The following is a 27,287-nucleotide window of genomic DNA, read 5'->3' on the forward strand; positions in this document are numbered from 1 at the left end:
CGAACTATATTTTTTTAAAGGACATATTGAAGATACTTCTTAATATGTAATGTATAAATAACTCGTGCTAGATGGCTGCTCCTGAAACAACGTTTCAAAAAGTATGACATTAGTTTATACGATAAATAGTTTGGCCTGAGTAATATCTGTTGTTTAGGGTTATCATTATTAATGTCAACAAACATATCTTAAATAAAATTTTACCCAAAGTACTCAGTGCAATCAACTCCTTGTACGATAACATGAAAATATCTGCACTTTTAGCCGAATTTGTTTACGTTAAGGTAGTTGCACACGTTTGATAATCACCTTAAGGAGGTGGACCCGTAATGACAATCGGACATTTCCGTTGTTTTACGTATTTCTCCGTACGCGCTTTCGGCATTCTCCAGTATGAACGGAAAGCCAGCTGGCAAACTCCAACACAATGTCAGAACCTTAAACTAATTCCAACATAAACTTTTATGGATGATTTAAAAATTTTAGTGTAATACAGGAAAAAAGTCCTCGAAAGAAAATCCAAGCCAAACTCTGAAAATTAGGTGATATTTAAGGACAGCTTCCTTTAAATCTTAATTAAACAAAGTTTTGAAAATGTATCTAAAGGAAATTCAATTAAATGAAATATTAGCATCATTTCTTTATTCACATGCATGCATTGCATAACAAAGCAGTTCGAGATGCATTTTATAAATAATTTCTGTTACTGTTTATGAATTTCGAGCACATGAGCAAGAATTGCTAAAAAGAAACTACATTAAGTAATTAACACACAACAACAAAAGAACAGCAACAATGGAATTTTAGAAGAGTAGATTCAGCATTTTATTGTTGGGGGAAAATACAAAACATACAGACTTAAAGTTTTTTGTATTCTGTACTAATTATCTCCCTTGAACATATTAAAGGACATAAATTGGCGTGGAATATAAATAAGAAAATTAGCAAAACTCTGTACAATTTTGAGAGAAAAATCGTATTTGATACATACATGTAGATATTACATATGTAACAGCCACATCAGAAACAAACAGAATTCAGTGTTACTGTGAAGAAAATAGCCTTTTATTTGCACCAGAATAACCTGACATTTTCTTAGTAGTTGGGGAGATAATCGTTTTGATGCTAAGAGAATCGATTCATCCCATGACATAAAAGTAAACATAGATTATGCAGCTAATGGCATTTCGTTGTACAATATAGAATATCAAACATGTAAAAAAGCACTTGACTTTTTGAACATAAAATAGTACAGTTATCGTACACAAGAAGATAAAAGATACATTTATTATGCACAAAGTTGCACCTATAAAGGGCTATTATGACTTCCATACAAATCTCAGAAGAGACAAAAATCACTTTCTTAAGTACATTGGCTGACGAAAAATAGACTGAAGAAAACTTACATGAATCGAGATGTTATGTCAGTGACACGTTCCCTTAAGTAACGTAGTAACGTTTTTTCCCCAGTCATACAATTACATATTTTGTATGTAGAAATGAAGTGGAGTATATTTAGATAATAATGTCATTTTTCCTTTCTGAATTAAATGTGTAAACGAAATAACGTGCCTATACTTCAACAGATGTAATGTCCGTAACATATGTTGGTAGTGTGATAAGATACCATATTTACAAAATACAAAGTCATGTTAAAATACGTGACCTGGTGTGACAGAAAGTAGTTTCTATGATGATACAACTTGTCGCACTATGCATTGCAGAAAAAAAATCTCTTATTCTATGTTTTATATATGATGTCGTAATAACACTGTAACGTTCTTTTCTCTTCTTGTGACAGAAAGTCTGGCATATTTGCATAAAGAGATAAAGTAACGTATTTTTATGCTACATCGCAGTAAAATAGTAACATAGCATTGTAAAAGCACTTATTTTTGCTGGGTCAAAATTTAAAGTATATGATATTTTGAATAAGTTCTCGAGGTTTAATATTCGCGAAATTGTAAATTTTAATATAGTATCATACTTGAATTTGAATTATACTAATAGTGAATATTTACGCGATGATTAATTTTTGCGAGCAAATATAGCGAAAATTAAACTCTCGCGAAGAATTCTGCTTTTACAGTATTAAGAATGAGAACAATATAGCTATTATGCATCAGTCGATGTAATGTCAGTATTATCAATCTTTTGAGGTCCAAATGCACCGCCTTGTCTTCTATAATAGAAGTATGTAGCGGCAACTCCAATAACGAAAAATATGACCAACAACGCTACTCCTATACCCGCCATGGCCCCTGAAAAATAATGGAACAGTTACGTGGTGAGGCACATCGGCAATATATACTGTATATTTTCGCTTATAAGACGCATTATTTGGAGTCATATTTCCAGTGTTCAGAGAGTGGAGAGCGTCTTATAAGCGTGTACTACAAGGAAATTAAAAGAAAAAGAAACCGCAGACTGCATGTCCGACGTCTTATAAACGAGTGTGTCTTATAAGCGAAAATATACGGTACGCAATTTCCACAGAGAATTCGAGATCTGCCTAAAATTGCAATCGTATCATTTGTCATTTTTAAAACTAAGCTTCAAATCAACCGGTGAAATCCCAACAGTTTAGACCCAAAATCAGCTTTAAAATGTTGGTCCCTGACCTTTTCTGTTTCCATTCGTGTTAGTGTAATTGTCACAGCACAAGTTACTGGAAGAAACATTTGACAAACTACAGGTTTTTGTTTGTTTAAAACACTATTTCGTTTATTTCAGAACAAGCCAGGAACCAGTAGCTACTTACAAGTCAGGAACCAGTAGCAACTTACCACCGGAAACGCCTGTAGTTGAGGTACTTCCTGCCTTTGTCTGTTTATAATATGCATCTTTCACCACCCGACCCGGGGACAACGAATAGGGCTTAGCGACCATGTTGGCCTGCAACCATTGAAATGACACCATAAAATAACTTCAACAACTATGTTAAGTGACCATTTTAAAGATATGCTTTACTTTTTAAATTAATTAAAATGCAGCAATTTGATGGACATTATGTTACCTTAATGAATAAAGATTTTATTATCAGTATTGTTACAGTAATTATTATTTATTTATCTTATTATTATCATTATTATTATTATTATTACTATTATTATTATTGCTATTATTATTTTTATTATTATTATAAAACTTAAGAAGCTAAAACTGTATCATTCTGTTGGTATGCGGCAAAATCTAGAACCTTATATTTTGCTGAAAGGAACAACAACAACAACACTGAAAACTATACCATACATTGCCAGTGATGTAAACAAAGTTTCTGAAGCGCTTGTAATTTCAGTAAATGAATTTGTGTTCATCTGAAAAGCAACTCTACTGTAAAAGATACCACAAAATACTCAAAAAGAGCATTATCATTTATATACTAGTATTAAATGTTTATATCCCCTTTTATTCCATTGAAGAGTGTTTTACACTGCAAAAGAATTACCTAAGGTGTTACAACAGAACATTGTACCAGCCTGGTTCCCTGTCCCAATATTAAGGATTCGAAAACCGCGGTTTAAACATGTATATATCTAGGGGTGCCAATCTTTTTTGTACAATGTTTCTTTTGGCTCTTTCCTTATATTCCTAACAGAACTCTAGCAATGGGGTTAATAAAAACTAGTGTAATCACGATTTATTTCATATCCCCTCAGCAACAGACTCAGTTAAACCGAGTCTGGGGTTGCGTTTAAAAATCTTCTCCGCAAGTACTTGGACTTAGTGTCGTTAAATTTTCTGGTCCTTTGAGTTCCAGACACGTCGGTGCTAGACGGTGCAAGGCGTGTTGCACATTTCATTATCTCTCACGAACAGATTCGTTCAGACTGAGTTTGCTATTAATTTGCTTGGTTGCGTTTAATGCTTTTAGATGGTCTTCTTATATATTTTATCATACAAACCGTTGTCGGTGGAATTTGCAGACGGACGATAAGCTGTCCGCTATTTATAGCACCGGAAATGGACTTTGCAACCACAGCGAGGCTGTTTTCTTGCTTCGGATTACTAACGTCACCTGCAAAAAAAAAAAGAAATACGTACATATCATGTCACTAGAAAAAACACAATTTCCGCTCTTTTATTGCCAGGTTACTCAAAATTTAACTCAAACATAATTTTATTATTGGTTAACATGGTTACCGCGGTCGTGTTACTAAGAATGCTATTCACTTTTTTGATATTTTCAAAAGCTTTTGATTGTCGGCGGCTAAATTCTGAAGTGACAAAAGTTGTTAGAAAATTATATTCGAAAAATCTGAAAGACTTCTGTTCCCATTTATTTCGATTCTAAATGTTTGTGCAACTACATTCCTTGTACCAGATATGTCTGCTTACCTACTTGAGGGGCTTTGTCTAACAATGTGAACTGTACAATAATATCGCTGTTGTCTGCATAATCAATCTGAAAAAAGGATCCTTTCATTTTAACAAAGTAAAAAATTTTGGGGGCCCACCAAACCCCACTACTGACCCTCCTACGTCAGGTACTGCAAACTCAATTGGACCTAATGTTTTCTGCAAACTCATTCGGGAATTTAAAACCTGTTCTGTATATACGTGCTTGCTCTATTTATCAAATTACGCACGCACGCACGCACACACGCACGCACACATTTAACGTATAACAGCAGAAAAATAGTGTATCACGGCCGTTCCTCTTTGTATCTATTTATAGAAGTTCTATTTATAACTGGAACTCTTGGTTCCCCTACATTGTACCTGTATATTGTAAACCCTGAGAGCCGATAGCTGTAACTTATTGCTGGTACCCGCTATAACTATCGCCTGGAGGACCGCATACCGGAACAGTTCCATATTACCATTGACCAGTTTCCTATAACTTCCTGTAATAAACAGGTACAACTTCCGGTAAATGTTTGATATAGAACTTCCGGTAACTGTTTGATATAGACTAAAAGTTTCAGGAAAGTCATGACAAAGCGGATCAGAGATAAATAACAGACTTCGTTTATAAAAAAATTGAAAATTTTTTATTTTCTATTATAACACGAACCGCAGCAATAGCTATTTTAACATACAGCAAAATCGCCTATACATGGATCTTCGATAAAATATGATTGACTGATACATTTTGCCCCCTAAGATGGTAACATAAGACATTCTACATCTGTTCCATTAACTACGAATTATTTCAGGACAAACGCTTGAAAACAACATGTCAAAAACCTAATTATGGTAAAAAGTTATAATGAGTTATAAGTTTCGTAATATGTACCTGTAGCAAAGTCGAGTTTCACTTGTTTATTTAAAATCGCCTATACATGAATCTTCGATAAAATATGATTGACTGATACATTTTGCCCCCTAAGATGGTAACATGAGACATTCTACTTTCTGTTCCATTAACTACGAATTATTTTAGGACAAACGGTTGAAAACAACATGTCAAAAACCTAATTGTGATAAAAAGTCATGCTGAGTTATAAGTTTCGTAATATGTACCTGTAGCAAAGTCGAGTTTCACTTGTTTATTTAGATTTATGAAATAAATACTCCATAAGTACTCCATAGTCCGTTGTATCATGTCTGTACTCTGTGTTCAGTTGTATTGTGTTGTATTCCGAGTTTGTCTTATCATGCCCAATCATGTGTTCACTGGTGCATACACACTTTTTTTAAAGACAGAATACGTTTTGATTGGTCAACTTTGCTTTCGCACAAATATTATACAACTTTTTGGCGCGAACTAATACTTGCACGGCCCTCTGTACATCATTCGGTCAAACAGTCCTTATCTTTGGACAGCTTACTTTTCTTCAGAGCCAGTTACGAGGGAACACAAGTTCCTTCTACTTTATAGTAAATAGTCCTTAGCTTTGGACAACTTTCTTTTTAATAATTAAGTGTACCATTCATAGACGTATCTATCTGGTAAGCTATTTTATTTAACATTTGTTCTTTTAGAATTTAGTAATAACCGCGAGAGATGTATTTTGTGAATTTTATGTGTTTCCAAGTTTGTTACAGTTCGTATTGTCTCGTGTCCCTGATTTTATTGCTTTTATGTTTTCTTTGTGTACTTTACGGGTACTCTGACCAAAAAACGGATAAAAACTACACCATGGTTGTGTTTAATCCAAGTCTACCACTACTACATACCTGGTAGTCTGAAGGAGAAATCTTGACGTTCAGAGTAGTTAAAACAATTACTGATGTCGTAGGACCAGATCATAGGTCTTCTCTCGTCATAGTCGTAGATGTTGTAGATATAGTGTTGACCCTGCTCAATGAATTATTTATATACCATGAAAATAGCTTCAACGGCAAAACAGTCACGTTCAACAACTTTCTTCGGCCATTTTTAAATATTTCAATTCTTATGGTAACAAAGTACAGTTACCTGCCCTTCGTTACCCGTCTAAAGGAAGTGTATCCGAGAGAAAAGAGGTCCCTCATTTCATGATGGATTTGATTGTAAATAGATATTCTGAGCTTCTGAAAGTAGCCAAATTTAATAGATCTGATGTAGATGAAGAGAAAGGGGTAAAAACATGCTGGAAAATCATGGTTTCTTTTGCAAATGACTGTCTGCGGATTTGTACAAAAAGTAGGTTGGACCGCTTCACTTTATAAAAATGCAATACACTGTTCATTCTGACAGATGTGAGGAGAAAAGTAGCAGGTCAACAGGTCACTTCAAAGTGATTTTTGTGTTTCTCTCGGATAGATTTCTAAAGAGAAGGTATTTGCATTTGTCTTCAGAACGTTGTGTCAAAGCCTTGCATTGATATATTTGTATGTAACCCTATGGGAAATTAATTGTACTTTGGGGCCTTATAGCGTTATTGTCGTAGATGTATTAGATGTAGTGTTGACACTTGAATACGAACTTCTGTTAAGAGTTTCTACACGATTCGTTACTAAAAGGCAGGAATGGAGCAACATGTGTAATTTTATAACTGCTCAACACAGATTCAATGAAGATTTTATGTTTTGAACTAGCTAAAGTTTTCATTGCAAAATGTTCCACCAAAAGTGTCATGATAACAATATCAAATCCTTAAAGTTATGTGTATGAAACCCCTGTAAATATTTATATAATACTGTATATTTAACTTTTAATAGGGAATCGATCCCTCTGCGGTAACATGCGATATACCGAATGAGATATATACGATCGAATTTAAAAATGTGTCCTTCCGGCACGTGCACAGAGCGTCTGACTTCAGATTTTTTGGAAGAATACGCCTTTTCCTTGTGCCTAATAAGCGTTCACATAATTTGTCCGAACAACAACGTCTTGCACATCAGTACAGATATGGGCAGTGTGGTTTTTATTCCAAAATCAACCTTTAAAATGATACAGAATAAATGCTGTCTTTAGACAGTTCTTTTCAAGTTGAAGTCGGATCGATTCCCGATTGAGGCAGTATCTTATTTCATATTAGAAAACTGAATGAACTGACAAAAATACATACAATTCCAGCATCTAGCACCATTCTCACAGGTAAACCAAATGTGGGTTTTTGCATCAGATTAGCGGTGTAGTTTGGCTGAAAAAAGCAAAATGACAAGAATTTTGTTCTGCTATATAAACAAGAATGAAATATGCACACAGGGTTTAAGTTTGTCACCTTTAGGTGTAAATACTCTATTTTATTATATACCTATATAATTTCTGTAAAACATCGGCTTGTATTTCACAATTAAATATGAACAGACAGACAAAAATTCCGTATTGTACCTTTTAAACTCCGTATTGTACCTTCCGTATTGTATGCTGCCGGACTATTTTCATAAATATGCATGACCCGACACATTTCTATAAATAGCGCACATAAAAATTTCACTAAGTTCCATTTAATATCGATAAACATTGAAGATTTCATTCAAAAACAAAACAAGATTCAAAATGGCAAAGGTATATAATAAAAGGGTCATTATGACAGTAGCTAGATCTGGGACTTTGTATTCGGCTCTCGTGGATTTTGCAAGGTCGGATCACACTCGGCGCTTGCGCGCCTCATGAGATCCGATCTGGCAAAATCCACTCGAGTCGAATACAAAGTCCCAGATCAAACTACTGTTATAATAACCCTTTTGTAGTTAGCAGCCCCGTTGCCACAATTGTCAATTTTCTTGTGATTATATAGTCTCTGTATGGTATAGTTTCGGCATTCTTCTGCCATAATGGAAAACTGCTTCTTCATTATAACCGGAGAGTGCCGAAACTGCATACGTAATCATACGGAAAATACCGATTGCCGTTACGGATCCATCGCCCTAAGAAAACGGAAACTTAAGTATAAAGATACATGTACAATTATCAATATATCAAATTATATTAATTTTATAGAAATCATCACGATATTAACAGTAATGATTACATGTCACTATTAAATCGGTTCAAAATATCATTTTACAGCGTTAGCTCATGTAATCTGTCATATTGCCGCAATTTCTAGGAATGCTAACAAACTTATATAATACCGGTATAACAAACCGATATTAAACTTTGCTGAAAGCTGAAGAGAGCCACAATATGCATAAATATTGTTTAATTACCGTTGCAAAATACCATTCCCACGTAGAGTTAGGCGAGCCGGCCTTTGGCCAATCATTTCTCTGGGCTATCCACACGTCAGTCGTTATACCGCGGACCTGTCTCTGAAAACGTATTATGTCAACGTGTTATGTTGCACATCCGTACAGTCTAATCATGATCTGCACTGTTCGCCATTCAGTCAGTATCTTTTTAGTAAGCACCCCTTTTAAATGGTAATGGTACTGTCCAGATAGAAAGATGGCCCAGTTCATTATAGAAATTTAGCAGGGTAAGGGTTAAATAGTTGATTGTTTCTATCGTTTGATTTTAAACTTTCGTAATAACCAGTATTGTTATGTGTACATTCCAAAGAATGTGACATATTTTTGTATCATAAATAAATGAGAGAAAAAAAAACTCATTGCGGAACTATTTTATTGTGTGCTAAGAGGAGAGATAATCGAAGTCAGGTTTAATTAATTTGAGGGGAGGTTACTCTGTATGAACGCTTACCCGTCCTTCGTAGACATAAGATGCTTTATCGAAGTAGAAGAATTCTTTTGATGTCCTTATCCGCACGTGCGATGGGTCAGCGTTCCTGACGTCAAATCCAGTACTGCTGATCGGTGTCGCTGTGCAGTTACCACGCAACGTGTCAATAACATAAGCAACTCCTGTATCAGTACAGAATTTCTTTCGTAAGTATATAAATAACAGCTTACTCACTGTAGCAAAACCTTGTTGTCCACTGGACCCTTTCATGAGCAAAGTGGATCGTTCATAAAAGTACTCATCATCAAGTACATGCCATTGTTTGCAGCATTTAAGACGTAGAACTAGAATTGTGTCCATTGGACGAGAATTTCCCCACATACTGTGCCATTCTCTAAATAGCAATGTTTTTAGTACAGACCATCTTCACATGAAGGATGTTCGACTAAAAATTGGAAGCAAATTGTATTCAGATAAGGTCGTGCATCTGAGCAACTTTGAATCCATTTCTTCAAAAATTGTATGTTGATTTGAACACACCAAATTTCTTCACTATGGCCTATTTTGTGAAGTTAAGAAAGGGCCATAATTCTAGAAAAAAAAATAGCTACAGAGAAATGTCAATCATTTATGGTCATCTTCACAGGAATGCCTTTCATATGAGAAACTTCCAAGCATATCCTTTCAATAGTGTTTGAGGAGTTTGACACCCAATATTTTTTCATATATTCTCTAATGCAAAATTATCAAAGGGCCATAACTGCGGTAAAAATAGTCCAAGAAAACATTTCTTCCTTTATGGTCATCTGCACATCAAGGCTGTTCATCTGTGAATAAGATTTCGGGACGTACGGACAGCAGCAACGCTATATGCCCCCACATAAATGTGGGCGGGCATAAAGATGGTTTAACGTCTGGAAAGAGTAATACACGTACCTGTACTAAAGTCGTGGACCTGTGTCAGTGGTAGAGTTCCATATTTCTGTGTGCCCAGAGGGTCATAGTCGTACCTGACAAGGTTCAAGTCACTGTCGTACCATTCCTTATCAAATAGAAACAAGAGTTATCCTTCATGTTAAAGGGAATTTCCTCTTCTTGACAGAAGAAGAAAACCCATCTAGAATACGATCATTATATTAGAAAGATATACCAGTAGAAGTGTTAGAAAATGAACTGATCACGGCGGCGGTCATTTTGAATTTTATGACGTCATTTACACACTTGTTGCTTCAGTGTTTCCGTGGCTTGGTCTGAGTGTCTTATATTCATTTATATTCCGATGTCTGTCTTTTTGCACGCGCAAGGTCGATGTATTTCCAAAAGAGCTTATCCCTGTCTGAAACAATAGTGCATTTCGGGCCTTCCTCCGCAACTGAGCTCAAACTGTTTAAAATACTCGAAATAATTGCATCTTGGAAATGAAAAACCTACCTTTATTCTTGAAATGGACAGTCCGAACAAAATCTCGGCGGTAAAATGGAATGATGATGTTGGTGTAGGTAGAGGCTTCATATTCTTTGCACGTGGGCAGTACACACCAGCAGGGGTCTGGAATTTTGTTTGTTTGAAATCATAGAGTTTACGGCAATTGTGCTAGTAATATGAAAAGCATGTAAATAAGAAATCAACGGCGGTACTGGCTAAAAAAGAATGTCTGTGTAAAAAAAAAATCTTCTTGCGAAGACGAAACTTAAAGCTTGTACAGAAATTTCTGAAAAAGGAGAAACTTAAGGTATGAAAGAACTTCTAGCAAGCTATATTTTTGTCAAAAGAAAAAAGAACTACTTACTAGGCGAATTCAAAATGCAAAAACAAAAATGAACTAAGTACTTGAAATGAAGTTCTGGATATTTTTAATTTGTAGATTAACCGGTATCATGCCACATTTGTGATTCAGTCTTGAATACAGTATAACCAGAAATCTGCATCCGATGTAGTGAAACATTTTCTGTTGAGAAATAAAGCTTTACCAATGTCTAACGCAACGAACAAAACTGGTTAAAATAGTCTGAATATTAGTGCAATAGAATTATTATCATTGTTATAGTACCTTGATCCGAATGCATCATTGCAGATTAGAGTACTTCTTTAATGACCATTTTATTATATACTTATACCTATTTCTAAGTACACGTACCTGTAAATCATGAACGCCCTCCGATTTTATGTTCAGGAAGGAAATTTCCTACATATGATCTTTATACAGTGATCCGTTTATGTACCTATAAATCATGGACGCCCTCCGATTTTAAGTTCAGGTAGGAAAATTCGTACATATGATCTTTATATGATCCGTTTACGTACCCGTAAATCATAGAGGTGAACGCCCTCCGATTTAAGGTTCAGGTGGGAAAATTCGTCCATATAACATTTATGTGACCTGTACACGTACCTGTGAATCATCGAGATGAACGCCTTCCGATTTTAAATTCAGGTAGGAAAATTCGTACCCGTTTAGTCTTTATGTGACCCGTTCACGTACCTGCAAATCATAAAGATGAACGCCCTCTGGTTGTAAGTTTAAGTACGAAAATTCGTACATATGATCGTATTTTCGTTTCTGTCCATTCTTCATAACCGTGGATCCAAAAACGTGCGCTCTTATTGGGATTTGATTTGATAATTTTGCGTTGTACCAGCTAGGGACTGAAACGTCAATGACACATGGTCCCATTATAGAATGTCATAAAATCACATAACAATATCATATCATTATTTAAGCTCAAAAGCTCTTTATTACATGTATTATAAAATTGCTCGTAAATTAGTTTTCATAAGCGTGTATATCAACATGTGCAAATGTGTTATCATTTCATAGCATATCTGAAACGAAAGAGCAGTAGTATCCGGTGTATGTTATTTAGTGACTCGAAATTTCTATATATTACGAACTCGAAATTCGACCGAGTAACTCGAAATTCGACTTTGAATATTATATTTCCTTCTCCTCAAAATTTGAGAAAAAATAAACGAATGAATAATTATGTTTGTCGTGGATACTTCTGGAATTCATTTTACTGCCCCTTAGATAGTTAAAATGTAAAGTGGATCCATCTACCTTCCTACACATCCATATATAGCACCCAGCATGTAGGGGCTTGAACATATACTTTACTTATGAATGTATGACTTACCGTAGTTTCTATAGTTACTCCAGATTTGAAAATGTCGTGCTTAGTATAGGTATATGTGTCTTTTATATAAGGCATAAACCGAGTCAAAAACTTTTACGAAATGACCGAAGTAGTGGCCCTCTTCTATGACCTACCCTGACCTACTCCAAGTAACACTGGGTAGCCAGAATCTATAACAGTAAGGTCTCGCAGGGACATGTGTATATTTTCTCATCATAAGATTTAAAATGGGAGGAAAAACCTTCTAGACCAAAAAGCAAAATAATTTATAGTTTTAAGGATGAACGCCGTCCGTTTGTCTTATATAGCCATCATAGTCTACCTAAGGGCTATCAAAGTTGACAGATCTTGGCGGGTTCCTATGGGTTAGGGTTAGGGTTATTCTATATGAGCACTGGTAAGCCGAAATATCAAGTTTTAAGTCACATTTGGAGTTACTATATCGAAATTTAGAATTGTGTAAGTCAGCATTTATAGGTAGTTCGAACTTTTGAGTTAGAAACTACTTAGTACATAGAAATTTCGAGTTACATGTTATGAAATTTCTCGAAAGTTTGAATAAATAGCACACACATGACCCTTATGCTCTACCGTAATACGTTTTTGTTGGGTTTAATGTCGCACCGACACAACTATTAGTCATATGGCGACTTTCCAGCTTTGATGGTGGAGGAAGACACCAGGTGCCATTCCGTGCATTATTTCATTACGGGTTGGCATCTGGGTAGAACCACCAACCTTCCGTAAGCTAGCTGGATGGCTTTCTTACATGAAGAATTCAATCCCCCGAGTAAGGTTCGAGCCCATACCGCTAAGAGGCAAGTGATTTGAAGTGGGCGGCCCTAACAACTCGGCCACGGAGGGCCCCCGTAATATGATGATGTGCTTACCTCATTTGAGCTGCGCTATGAGAAAACCAACATAGTGCGTTTGCGACCAGCATGGATCCAGACCAGCCTGCGCATCCGCGCAGTCTGGTCAGGATCCATGCTGTTCGCTAACGGTTTCCCTAATTGCAATAGGCTTTGACAGCGAACAGCATGGATCCTTGCCAGACTGCGCGGATGCGCAAGCTGATCTGGAACCATGCTGGTCGCAAATGCACTATGTTGGTTTTCTCATGGTGCGGCTCATTTAAACGTAAGTTTGCAAGTTCATGGAAGAACCCGAGTAAAGTGATTAGATATCTCTCTACACCGAGGTGTTACAATCTGCACACTTGCACCGCGAGATGTGTTCACGTATATTGTTTAACTTTACCACTGAAATACCAATCGACGGCCGTCGTTGAGTTTCTCTTCGCACTGTACAGACATTCCCGCCACATATTACACTTGATTCCGCGCACTACAGTCTGGTTTATCCACTTTTCACGTACACCTGTCATATTGAAACGCAGGAACTGTGTAGGTGTCTTCATTGTCGCATGTCCGCCTGTTACTGTAGCAAAGAGGAAGGCCCGGCGACCGGTGGTTAATGGTTGCACCGTACAAATTCCTGTAAACAAAAACGTTATTTATAAATACGATGCTCCGATAGGGCCATTATTGATCAGCGTAAGACTCTCTTACATTAAATAATTGGATGATGAAGCTGGCTACAGTTCATTCATAATAAAAAATAGAGATTCATGTTAAGATAGTGTTGTGGTTGCTTTTATTTTCTACATGTGCATGGTAATCAGTATCATTGTATATTCAAACTTACTGTTAAATCATTTAATTTCGTGGGCATCAAATTTCGTGGTTTTGGCCAAAACGGCAATTTCGTGGGGGATATGAATCCGTGGATTTCAAATTTTGAATATAAAATGAATGGAAATTTTACTTTTTCGTTGGGATTAAATTTCGTGGATTGACTCAACCACGAAATCCACGAAAATTAGTCCCCCACGAATATTAATGATTTCACAGTATTACTTTAAAATTGATGGCAATGCTACATTTATTTACACGCATGCCTTTGATAGAGTGTTGCATATTGACGGGTCACCTGTTAAAATTTCTTTAAAACCGTGAACTACCTTTTTCTGATGTCATGTAATTGATTACTTATTGATATGCAACCCATTCATTAAATGAATGCTATTTCCGAGAACTAACTTTTGAATATCAAAAATGATCATTTACAGTTTATATAATTTTATTTTACATGTAGCTTGATAATGATGAAAGCTTCAGTCCTATTTAAACAGCTACCGAGTCCTCTTCCTGAAAGAGCTAGGCGAAGTCGTGACCCAAGTCGGTCTCGAACCCACGGCCATTGGATTGAGCGGCATTAAGAAAAACTTTTACATTCTTAAATGCTTCATACATGTATATATGCTCCTTAATATATTGGAAGTGTCATTTCGAAAAAAATCGAACAACATGGTTTATCTTTATGACTCCATATATTAAGAAAAATCTCAAACCCTGGTCTCTGTTCACTACATAAAGCTCATTCGTGTCAAATCTATACAGGCGCTCAAACCGGGTACCAGCATTCGTTGTGTGGGTGGATACTTGATTCATTGTTTTGTTATACCAAAGGTGAAAGTCGACCGTGTAGTTCCGGTTGTAAATGTTGGCCTCAACGTGAACCTCGAACGCATCCGGAAGTGTCGGTGGTCCCGGTGGATCTGAAATACGAGAAAAAAAGTTTATAATACAAATATAATATAAAACTCTATATCTCGAATTCGCTTATCCAACAATTCCGGCTATCTCGAAGACATTTTCAAGTCAAGTCCCGAAAACACGTGCACAAAAACTCATTTTATGTCACATTTCGGTTATTTCGAAGTAAAACTCTCGGTCCTCTTGAATTCGAGACGCATTTGTCAAGCAATTGAAAATATTAGTTTAGTCATTACAAACGCTGCCTCTGTGGTAAAAAACGACGGTTTCTTGACATACTGATATAAAAAGAAGAGTTGTAATTTATCTTGTATATGTGAAAATTATTTAGAGAATTATTAGGAATTCGAGTTAGACGAACTTGATGAAAGGGGTGATGGTATTGTCACAATCTATTAAAATGTCCGACTTTAATAATTCTTAATAAAGATGGAATATCATAGCTTAGTTATATCCACTCAGTGGAAAAGTCCATGGACTGAACACTCACAATTATTTCGTGATTTTGGTGGACAAAATGTGCGTTTTGGCGCGTAACACTTCGTGTCTCATGGACCGGTACATTGCTGCTTATACCCTCTGTCGCTGTGTTCGCGAATGTTTCCAAAAAATAAAAACTAGCGGCGCGCTGACTATGTTCGCAAATACTACAAAAAATAAAACACGCTATTTTCCGCTATGTTCGCAAACATTACCAGAAATAAAACACGGGACTATCTTACAATTGCAGTACCTTTGTTCGCAAAAAAATACCGAAAACAAAACACGTGACTATCTTTACATTCGTGGTAGATATGTTCGCGAATATTACCGACATTGTTACACGCGAATATCTGAACACTTGAGATCGCTATGTACGCGAATATTACCAAAGATAAACTATCCAAATTGCGACAAAATTGTTATAAGACTTTTACCATGAGGTCCGGGAGTTTCGCCAGTACATACTGAGGTATCCATTTCTCCATGTGTGTATCCGAAACAAATAAAAAGCACCAAGTATCTGAAAAAAAAACCCATAAACATCTAAATTAAAAAAGTGTCTTAAAGAGCTCATATGTACGAAAAGATACCATTTTTCCGGAATGGTCTCACTTTAAAATATGAACTTATAGGGGAGGTAATCGCTGCGAGGAGTTTGAAAACCTACACGCATTCTGTTAGAAACTTAATCCATACAAATATTCAAATGACAATGCCATTAAAATACAACAAGACATGTGCACAAGACTATAAAGACCATTATTTTATGAAACGCAAAGTTTAATCACCATCTACACATCCAGTTTATCTACAGCTAAGGAGTTAGGGTAAACTACTATGATATAGAGCCCAAGGGTTCGATTTCTGCTTAAGGCGCATGTTACAGTTAAAGAAAAATAAGTTCTTGCTGAGAAACCGGTAACACAAATCAAAATGAGTAAATCACTGTTAAAAAACAGCTTTTAACATAAACAACAAAGTAACTATAGACAAATAATGTTATAGAACAATACTTACACTATTTTGTCCGCCATCATTAAGCGAAGGCAATGGCACCGCCTTACATAAAGTTACATTTGAAAAATGTACATGTTTTGATATCAGAAAAAAGGCCATTTGAATAAAATTTACGGCCATGTTAATCACTTTTTAAAAAAAATCTTTAACATGTTTAAAGTCTTGAATCGGATACTGACAATATTTTTATGTAAAATAATGAACTGTATTTTTTAAAAGACAGATTGAAGATATTTCTTAATATATAATATATAAACAACTCTAGATGGCTGTTCCTTAAACAACGTTTCAAAAAGTGTGACGTTAGTTTATCCAATAAATAGTTTGGCCTGGAGTAATATCTGTTGTTTAGAGTTATCATTATTAAAGTCAACAAACATATCTTCAATGAAATTTTACCTCAATTACTCAGTGCAATCAAATCCTTGTACGATAACATGAAAATATCTGCACTTTTAGTCAATCTGTTTACGTTAAGGTAGTTGCACACGTTTGATAATCACCTTAAGGTAGTGGACCCGTAATGACAATCGGAAATTTCCGTTGTATTACGTATTCTCCGTACGTTCTTTCGGCATTCTTCGTACTTGCTTTCGGCATTCTCCGTACGTTCTTTCGGCATTCTCCGGAATGAACGGGAAGCCAGCCGGCAAACTCCAACACAATGTCAGAACCTTAAAACATCAAATTTTACGGATGATTTACAACCCTTTCGTTAACTATGCAATGCAGGAAAAAAGTAATAAACAGTAATCTGAGCTAAATTTTGAAGATTAGGTGATATTTAAGGGCAGCTTCCTTTAAATCTAAATTAAATAAAGTATTGAAAAATTATCTAAAGAAAATCAATTAAATGAAATATTAGCATGATTTCTTTATTCACATGCATGCATTGCATAATAAAGTAGCTTCAAATACATTTTATAAATAATTGCTGAACTTGTTTATGAATTTCGAAGCACATATTAATGTTATCAAGTACCCGAACCATCTGCATACATTTTTATGAATCCCCTATGAATTCATTGTTTTCTTATTTCTGACTTTGAGATACATATGTTTAGTGTTCAACTTTGCGGACGAGTCTGTTTATATATGTAATCTCTATGTTCTGAAATCTGATATCTATGTTCCGAATTTTGACACCCGACTGATGGTAAATTAGTAAAAAACGTAGTCTATCAGTTCTTGCTAGAAATCTTTTTTTTCTGATATTCAAAACAAACATTTATGCTATAGTTTACCAGTAGTAGAATAATTTAGCATATGGTACAAAGTAACGGCTACAATACGTATTGGACGTTACTTCAGAATTCCAGACACAATTTCTCAAAAATGTGCCATGATATTTTTGAGTACTTATTTTTCTGTGTTCATTTCCTCACATTCAACTTATTCCACACCAAAATGTTTATGTTGGCATTAGTCTTAAAAGGACCATCATAGATACAGTAGACAATGCCATCACGTATGAATCGGGCTGAAATTCAGTCGTATTTTATGATTTTTCTTCATTTTTTTTAAAAAAAATTTGTTGGACAAAGTTTACGCCTAAATATGATAAAAAGAAGTACATGTATTGTTGTTCTATGAATTGAACCTAAATGAACCGCTCCCAGTGAAATGACATTTAAGGTTATATTGGCCCTTGAATTAATGTAATTTGTTATCAGCTCGTTCAGTACATAAGTCAGTCTATCTCCACATAGCTAAGATAATTTAAGTCAAATAAAGGTTTACCTTTGCCCTGCTAAAATTTAAAAATGAACTGGTCCATCATTCAATTTCGGCAGCAACAGTTATAATTCAAAGGGGTGTTCACTGAAAAATTACCGACTGAATAGCGACCACTGCAGACCATGATCACCCTTCATAAACGTGCAGGCGGATCTTGGTCTGCACCGGTCACAAAGGCAAAATCACTTGCCACCGGCATGCTTATGGTTGAAATCAAATCAATTTTATAAATATGAAAATTCATGATATATATTATCCAAATCATTAACCGTATAACCAAATCAAGACCGTGTGATCCAGTGGTAACAGGACTGCCAGTCAGTCCAGAGGACAGGAGTTAAAATCCCAGTCCGGACATTGGACATTTCGAGTCTCTCACCCAGTTTAACAGGCTAGTATATATGATTCTTCCAAACAAAGGAAGGTCTCCCGTTACAGGGATTGCTGAAGGACTAGCCCAGTCAAAATAAGTTATACACTCACTTTGTCAATTGCAAAACCTCTATTTACATTTACACTTTATCTTCAAATTTATGATTCATTTGCTTAAAGGTGGTCAATTACAGTTGAGCACCATTTTCTGACATTTTTTTCCTTCAATTTTAATATATTCTGTTAGAGGTTTATTTAAGGAGTTAGATCCGTGTTAATAATGTATGATTTATTACTTATGAAAAATTGTAATTATCTCCCTTTAAGACAAAAGTGTTTAAAAAGTGGATTATTTCTTTTAGTTTTATTATCATTTCTAGATTTACATTTGAATTTGATATATATTGGAATATTTCATCTAACGGAAAGTTTTGAAACAACGTGTAGCATCGGAATTTTCTTATGTTAAACTATCTTGGTCGTGCACCAAAGATAGACGAAGGGAGGTAATAATAATTTTTCAAACTAGCATTTCTAATGAAACTGGCAAAAATATTCTTTTCAATGCAAATTTTTACAACTCTAATACAGAAGTGCTTATATTCATAACATTCCTAAGGTAAAGTGTGTTTTAAATATATACAAATGCTTGGCAACCAGAATAGGAAAGTCAAAGTTTAAAAATACTTCCAGTTAAAATCTGATATGTATTCAGAACTCGATGGACATAAATAAGTGTAAATTATCAAATGGTAAGTTTATAAAAATTCATAACTTGACCAAAATCTTATCAACCACCTTTAATCGTAAGCCTGCAAAAACGAACTTCTTTATCAACTAAAACTTCCTTGTGTAGATAAAACACGTCAATTGATTCTAAATGCAATGCACTGACGACTTTTTGCGTCGTTTAAATTTCGCGATTTGAAGTTTGAACAGGCTTTTATCGCTCGCGTTATAAGAATTTGCACAATCTTCAGATTTTAGGAGCTCATGCTATGTATTATATGCGGCTGTTTGAAATTCACGCCCAACGATTACATGTACAAGAATATAACGGAGAAAATATCGACCAATATACGGCTTTAGAATTGAATCGAGAACAATTTGATAACGATAAAACATCAAGTACGCAGCGTAAAACATATAAAACGCAATAAGATAAAAATGTGTATTTCAAAATATCCAAAATAATTGTTGTAAAGTAAGCGGTTCCTAATTCTATTCAAGAATTCATGTTTGAAATTTATTAAAATGGACTTTACAAAACGTCCTTTCGTACTGCCCCAATCTTTGCCTAATTCCAAGAAAGTGAATGAAATTTTGAAAGAAAGTTATGAACTGCAGAAAAAAGTTGGATTATCGAATGCATGTGTGATTGTAAATATCATTTTGCAAAAAGGTTTAAATGCTGTTGGCATAAAATCAGAATTGATACATGGATCTCTGAAAGGGCCTGGCATTAGGGTACCCCATGTCTGGCTTACAATACATGGGCATATTGTAGACAACACATACGTGGATTTATCTGCCTCAATATTTGCGGAAGACATGACACCTCTTTATCATCTTGAGAACTACGAGGATATTGCTCCCAGTGAAAGCAGCGAAAACATATTTCTAGGGGAAGAAGACACTAGAAAAATGGGTATTAAGGCAGCTTCTCTAAAAGTTTTCAAGTGGCAACTAGAAAATAAAGACATGTGTATAACAATGTGCTTCAACAAAGGACATATCAAACGTTATATCGAACAATTTGCTGAGTTTCTGAATACGGAATATTCGGTCACAAATTTTCCCGCTGTTTCTACAAATGACATGTGTTGGAACTGTGGCGATGATGGGATTACTCTTAAAACATGTACAAAGTGCAAACGTGCAAAATACTGCAACCAGAAATGTCAGAAAACTGACCGGAAAAAGATACACAAACGCTTGTGTTTTCCTCCAGAAACATTTTGAAAATATTTGCCTTGATTTGTCGCAGTATGGAATTTGACAGTCTGCTTCTATATCTGTATAAAGTTTATTATTTTGAAAAAAAATGTACAATGTATTTTCGTAACTTTTGCACTAGATGCATTTTTTTTCATGGAACATAAGCCTACTGACATATAGTCATAATCATTACCTATGCAAAACAAAGGAGGACATGTATTAACACTCATTTCCCATTATACCAGTGCAGAGTAGATTAATGTGTAAAGTTTATTTATCGGCATTTCAGTGATATCAGATTTTGAAAACAGAATTCTTGGAAAATTCATCAGGGGAAGTAACTATTAGCAACTGAAAATACGCATCATGTTCATTAACTGGTTATACACGAATGTTGTATTGTGACCAAAGTCAATTGTTATACAAATTAGGCTTGAATTATGACCATTCGAACGCTGTACGTCAGTGATTACTATGACTGTATCGTTAAGATAATAATTTAGAAAAAAAAAGTTTTGATTAATCTATCCTTGGCATAAAAGCATATTCATTTTCTTTAAAATTGCTCGACTTAAGTAAAGGCGACACTAACATTTAGGGGTCAGCAACTTTTAGAAAAAGTATGCCACAGTGGAATTCATTAAGCGTGTGGATAATTGTCACTATTATTATATAATACTGGATAGATTTCCTTAAATATAGCTTTTTGGAATATATTATATACTAATTCAACTAAAATGGCATGAGAAATGGTTTGCAGTTGTCACATCATCCTTTAAGGTTTTCCTAAATAACCCTGGTCTCTGTGACAGACTGTAGAAGAGGGGTCGAGCACCTTGCCTAGGCAGCATTTTAGTTGCAGAGCACCTGAGCGACCGAGATGAGCTGTAAGATCATGGGTGCCTCTCGATTAGGCATTACGGTACTAAACTGTTATCATTAAAGCCCTGCTCTGCAACTATTCAAATTATATTGTGCGTATGCAACCCATGATAACAATAGATAACAGTTAACGGCTACACTTTATCACGCAATATTTTAAATGAAGTTTTATATAAGATAGACTCTATTTTGACAGGCGTCCCTGTTTATAGTCAGGATTTTCATGCTTTTTCAGTGACATTTTATGGTTAAAAGGTAGGACTGGAGCAGGCCTTTAAAAGAGATTTTGTTTTTGATAGGTTATTCCTGAACTTAGGATAAATAAATGAAAGATAGATTATTCATTTTAAATGTGCATCTAGAGAGAGAGAGAGAGAGAGAGAGAGAGAGAGAGAGAGAGAGAGATTAATTAATTTAGTATAATTTCGGGCTTTGGATTGAATAAATCATATTTAAAGAACAATGTGCCTTATTTTTTTTATGTAGTAAATAAAATCCACTATACCATCAACTAACGGCTGACTGGCGGCCATGTACACCGCGTCAGATTTTGTCCAGAAATGCAAGCGTACGCGTACACTAACGACGACTGTTTTTCAACAACTCATACGTTTGGTAAAATACACAAAGCATGAGTTTGGCAAATGCAAAAAGATTATAAACCAGCGCAAATAAAAGGACAAGCTTAAGTTGTAAATGATTTATGCACTACGTTTAAAGTTCAATGCGTAACATAATTATACTTTATAGAAAAAGCATAATTTTATGGCACATTCAATTTTACAATGCGTCAAAGAGCGGCTTTTAATTCAGGTTTTTTTTGTACAGTTTCATCATCGGACGTCTCACCACGCGTTCTGGATATTACCAATTGGATCACTGGTTGTTCTGTTGGTAACGCCATAAGAATCAAATACATGATGAAAACTAAAACGAAAGAACAAAAAGAAACACTACATATTTCATTCACCAATCTGTATAACATGTTAAAGCATAGCAAAAGTTCCTTCTAGGGCATATCTATATAAACATAAAATGATCATCTTGTAAAATGTTGGTTGCAATGTCTGTTTTATACTGCCAAAAAATTTCAAGTAAGTTTTACGCTAGTTATTTAACATAAATTATTAAATCCAACAACATTAAATCTGTTACCACTTTCAGTAGAGTAAATACGGCAATAAGACATTGACCCGGTTAATAATTTACGAGAGTCCCCTCAATTAGGTAAGAATAATCTAACGTCAGAGGTTATTTCTAAGGTCACGGAGTTTTATGACAACAGCTTGCTGTATCAGTATCTCAGTCAAGTGTGACTTATTGAACTATAATATTCCTTCTCAAGAGAAGGAATAATTATGTATCATGTCGTAACTGAACACCAAGTATATATACATTAGGTTCAGGGTATAACTTTGTAAATTCGACAGATTATTTTCCGTTGTAAAATTCTTGTATAAAATTTTGATCCATGAAACTTTTTCACCAGTGTTTTAACAGAAAAATGCTATTTTGCAATTATTGGATGAATCTAATTTCAAATTTTCAAGTTCTATGGACTTATTGACTAAAACAAGAGGCCCAAATGGGTCTAAGTCGCTCACCTGAACAGGACCTTGATGATCTGACCTTGCTTCTGACCAAGTTTGATGATCATCCATACATCAGACATAAGAAGTAAGGCAGAAAAACTAAGACAAAATGTCCGTAATAGGCTTCCGTACAAACATCTTCAAAGATTCTCGACTAAAATGAAATAAAGATAAGGTATACTAGAGAAGAAAAGGCCGTAATCTGGGCTTGAACTCGCTCCTCATGCTTTGTAATCATTAAGCTCTACCAATTGCCCCAGCGATATAATCATGTTCATGGTAAACAAAACATAGATATTAATACTCTATAGAGATTTTTCAGCCAGGTAAGGACCGAATATCGATATAACCCAATTGAGAAAATGTTCCGTAACGGCTCAAAACACGCGGTCGGACTATATTGGTCTATTGTTATTCATCCAGGATGTTATCTTGTTGATTATTTTCCTGGGCTGATTTATTAGTATTGAGACTAATAGGTATTTCTTTCTTTCTGTGTAAAATCTATTTATCTTTCATCTAGAGAACATTGGATGAAGTATTTTCAGGAGAAAAAGATATTTATGTTTTACTTGTTAGACCAACATATTTGCTTTTGATGTCAACTTTTTAGTTCATGACAAACTTTTTTTCTGGGCAAAAGGCACGGAAGTACTAAGTAGATAGATATCTCGCACGTATTGGTGACATCACAAATTTTAGGTGGAAATATGTTAAGTAATTCTTGTCTGAGTTTGCGTATCTTAAAAGTCTTTTATCCGGGGTAATCATTTCTGACAGGATTGTTATTTAGTATGTGAGGTTGTGCATCTGGTGTAAATTAAGTTGTAATTATGATTTCATACTGTCAGACCATCGCCCTTGCTTTAGTCAAAAATACACATAATAAATGCCTAAAATTAAGTTTGTATATCAAAAAGTACTTGAAATTTTTATGAATTATTACAGGTATTATTGAGCATGTGAAGTTGTGCAGATGGTGCTTTTGTTAGAGATTTCACTCAGATAAACAATATGACCCGTAACTTAGCCAAGAGCTTGAAACTTGTGTCGCACGTATTGTTAAACGTCTCTTTCCTTACGTCTTAAAACAGGAATATTTTGCAGCATGTGAAGTTGTTCGCATTAGGCTTTTTGGGATCTCTATTAATCTGGCCAGAGTCATTGGTCCTTGTTTTAGTAGACACATACGCAAATGGCCTACAAGTGTTTGTCGCCTGTGTCTATTAGACTTATGGGTCTTAAAACATTGAAGAATTATTTTTCATCTTGAGAAAAGTATGCAACTGATGTTCTGTTTGGGATTTCACTCCGCCAGACATGGAGATATGGCTCATAATTCGCTTAAGGATAAAATGGTGTAATAGCCATATTTCACACCTTGTAACTGGGTTGCATGAAATTTGGTCACTTTAAAGACATTCAAATTTAAAAACTTTTCACCTAGAGATTTTTCAAATTTTATCATTTTTTGGGGGAGATAATCGGTATAAAAGTTAACATTGATGCCTATGGGAAATATATAATTTCTTGATTATGAGAATCTGAACTTGAGTTTTGAGAACATTTTGCAATAGAAAGCTGCATATATAATTCTGATACAAATATCAAACAGAAATCTAAAATTCCCCGTAGGAAAAAAGGAGAAAATCATTCTTTTATATTTTTCAAGGGAGATAACTCATTAAAAAGGGGAGGTAATCTAAAAGAAATTTCTGGGAACATCTGTCACTATGTCAATATGCACCTTATTTCTATCGTTTGACATTTTTAAAGCTTACATTATCAAGTTGTATGTACGCTTTTGGTGAAATTGAGGCCTATTTCACCATGTTAGTCTTAAAAGTTTGTTGCCTATATCTTAATAATATTACACATAAAGTCATGAAGCCATGCAGAGTGACTGAAAGTACTAGTGTTCGTATGGACACAGAATCGACTTACGTATATTTTTGGAATTTAGTATTTAATATTCACATATCTTTATGTCATTGAGTAAATTCAGTACCATACCACTATATTATAAAATAAAACTTTCGCGTTTCGAAACAATGAAGTTTCAAAGATTTTCATCGTAATATGGCAGTGAACAAGTTCAATTGTAAATGTATACAATTAAGTATAAAGTAACGTTTTTATATATAACACCTTTACATCCGTTTATTATGTATATTCTGTAATTCGGAAATAAGCTGGTATTTAGACGTATCACAAATGTTATAAAAACAATCTTAAAAATTACATTGAGAAGAAATGATTAATCAACACGTTTTTAACAATTTATTAAGTTCGTTTTGCCTTTTAACTAGTGTCATTTGGTAGTATAAGTACCAGGTAGAATAATTATTTGTATTATTGATTGATTATTTTCTTTATCTATATTATTGTTATTATTCAATACCACATGCAGCTGTTCTTGTAGGCCTATCCATTTCAACTATTACCTACATATGATATATGAATATTTGAAATGCAGTTACGGCAATGTTATTGTCGAATATTCTGTTTAATCAAAGTGCTATTAGAATAGTATAATATTATTATGTCTACTAGTTTCTTGTTAAAATCTAGAGAAATCAAGTCTTGCAAGTTCGGAAAATCCAAACGCCTGTTGAAAATTCTTTAACCCTTAGGCTACTGGCGACAAGTGATTCTGCCTCCGCGACCAAAGCAGACCAAGATTCGCCAGTCAGCGCTCCGATGATTATTATTTTGTCACATGCGCAGAACGACTGCACCAGACCTGTTATGAGAAACAACGAAGATATAATGACAGGAAGCGCTCAGACAGAAGATTATGTTAGTTTATTTCCAGCAGTATATGTTTCTCTTCATTAGCTAGAGACATTTTTTTAAGTTTTAAGTTTCTGTAGATAAAACCGTTAAAGAAAACTTGGTGATCTCAGAGCAACCCATTTACTTTTTACTTTTAATGTAAAATATCTACTTTTTGACTGAAACTCGCATAAAATATTTGTCTTGATAATTTTGTTAGACATACTATAAGACTAACAAATACAAAATTATGTTATAGCACTCCACATGTTACTGACATCTGTACTGATTTTAGAACTGTTTATAGCCGGCCTTTATGGATAGTAGTATTTCATTTGTCGTTATACAAATCAGTTCGGTTGTTTGAGAATTCAAATTAAACCAATGTATATATCTTTAGGACGGCGGGCTTTTTCCGGAAGTAAAGAAAATGAAATTAAACTTGCTAAACTTGTAAACGAAAGCCGCATTTGCATTGATCTATAGTCTGGGGCTACTTGTTAATATTGAAAATGTAATATAATTATTATATGAACACCTCATGAAGAGGGCATGGATTAACTTTCGAGTTCTGATCGAATTTATGCACCTCTGACATGCCATGGTGTTACAATTTAGTATTGGCCTAAGGACAACCAGTTACTTTATAGACATAGATATAGTGTCATTCATGTTACATAAATTGTTTATGACTTAATAAATTTTTACTGTGTATGTACCACATTGTTCTATGATGGTTACTAATAAATGAAAATAAAACTTAGAAACTGAAACTGGTTATGTAACTACAGTGTGATATTCCAGTCAGGCAATTATAAAGTTGGGCATTGTGCTTACTGCTACAAGTAGACACAGTGACTGCTGTTGTGCGATTGAAAATTATCCAAGCCAGAGCTATTGCTAAAAGTGAATGATACCTTGTTTGAAATGACACGAAAAACTGTTTTACATAAATAAGATACTAATTTACATTTATTGGAGTCACAGACATAAAAATCAATGTAAACCATGGCATTGTGAAAATTGAAATAATTCTAAAATTACTGGAGATAGTTGTGCGCGTCACTTCTCGTAACGGGCATCTACAAAATAACTGAGTTGTGATTCTTATTATCTCCGAGCAAACCATATCTTCACAGTTGTCAATGTAATATCTTTTTGACAGAAATCACATCTAAGATTTCTAAGATAATCTAAAACAATGTAGTAGGACACCTGAATTTCAAATGCCAATGTAGAATATCTGTTTGACAGAGATCTTTACTAATAAAAACCTTGTAGAAGGTAAAAAACAAGGTTACTGTAATCTCTTAAGTTACCATTTTCCCTGCGAAATTTCTAAAATGAATTGAACCATCATTCAATTTGGTAAGTACCATTTATTATTCAAAGGGGTGTTCAGTAAAAATTTACTGTCATAGCGAAAAGGCAAAACCAATTGCCTCCAGCAGGTTAAATTTTTTAAAGGGCAACAGGTGTCTAGGTTTATTAAGCTAGAAATACTATAAACTTAACAAATATGAAGTTCGTATTATAGATAAAAAGACGTTACTGATATTTGTACTTTATAGACTGGACTTTGATAAATAGTAGGATTTCATTTGTTGTTTTTCCAATTCTTGTAATTACCATCTGCCGTTGTATCAATTTATATTAAATTCGATAGGCGGTGGCAAAAGGGAGATAATTTATAAATGATAAAAAACGGAGTTTTCGTTAAATTCTCTTTCAGAGATGA

The 27,287-nt window shown here is 34.6% G+C and overlaps 1 protein-coding gene across 1 annotated transcript; it reads right to left on the reverse strand.

Annotated features, from left to right (window-relative positions):
• Positions 1 to 620: 620 nt before the first annotated feature.
• On the reverse strand, positions 621 to 16,326 carry LOC123542264 (uncharacterized). Its single transcript, XM_045328002.2, has 16 exons — positions 16,254 to 16,326; positions 15,671 to 15,756; positions 14,549 to 14,755; positions 13,396 to 13,632; positions 11,484 to 11,647; positions 10,433 to 10,549; positions 9,938 to 10,043; positions 9,023 to 9,183; positions 8,530 to 8,631; positions 7,443 to 7,517; positions 6,124 to 6,244; positions 4,723 to 4,847; positions 4,339 to 4,405; positions 3,906 to 4,018; positions 2,787 to 2,895; positions 621 to 2,261 (listed from the first exon to the last, which is right to left on the reverse strand). The coding sequence occupies exons 1-16, from the start codon at positions 16,271 to 16,273 to the stop codon at positions 2,116 to 2,118; spliced, it is 1,956 nt and encodes a 651-aa protein (XP_045183937.2). The 5' UTR covers positions 16,274 to 16,326; the 3' UTR covers positions 621 to 2,115.
• Between the last annotated feature and the right edge of the window lie 10,961 nt (positions 16,327 to 27,287).

Source organism: Mercenaria mercenaria, chromosome 19 (assembly GCF_021730395.1).
Source record: "Mercenaria mercenaria strain notata chromosome 19, MADL_Memer_1, whole genome shotgun sequence".
NCBI lineage: Eukaryota > Metazoa > Mollusca > Bivalvia > Venerida > Veneridae > Mercenaria > Mercenaria mercenaria.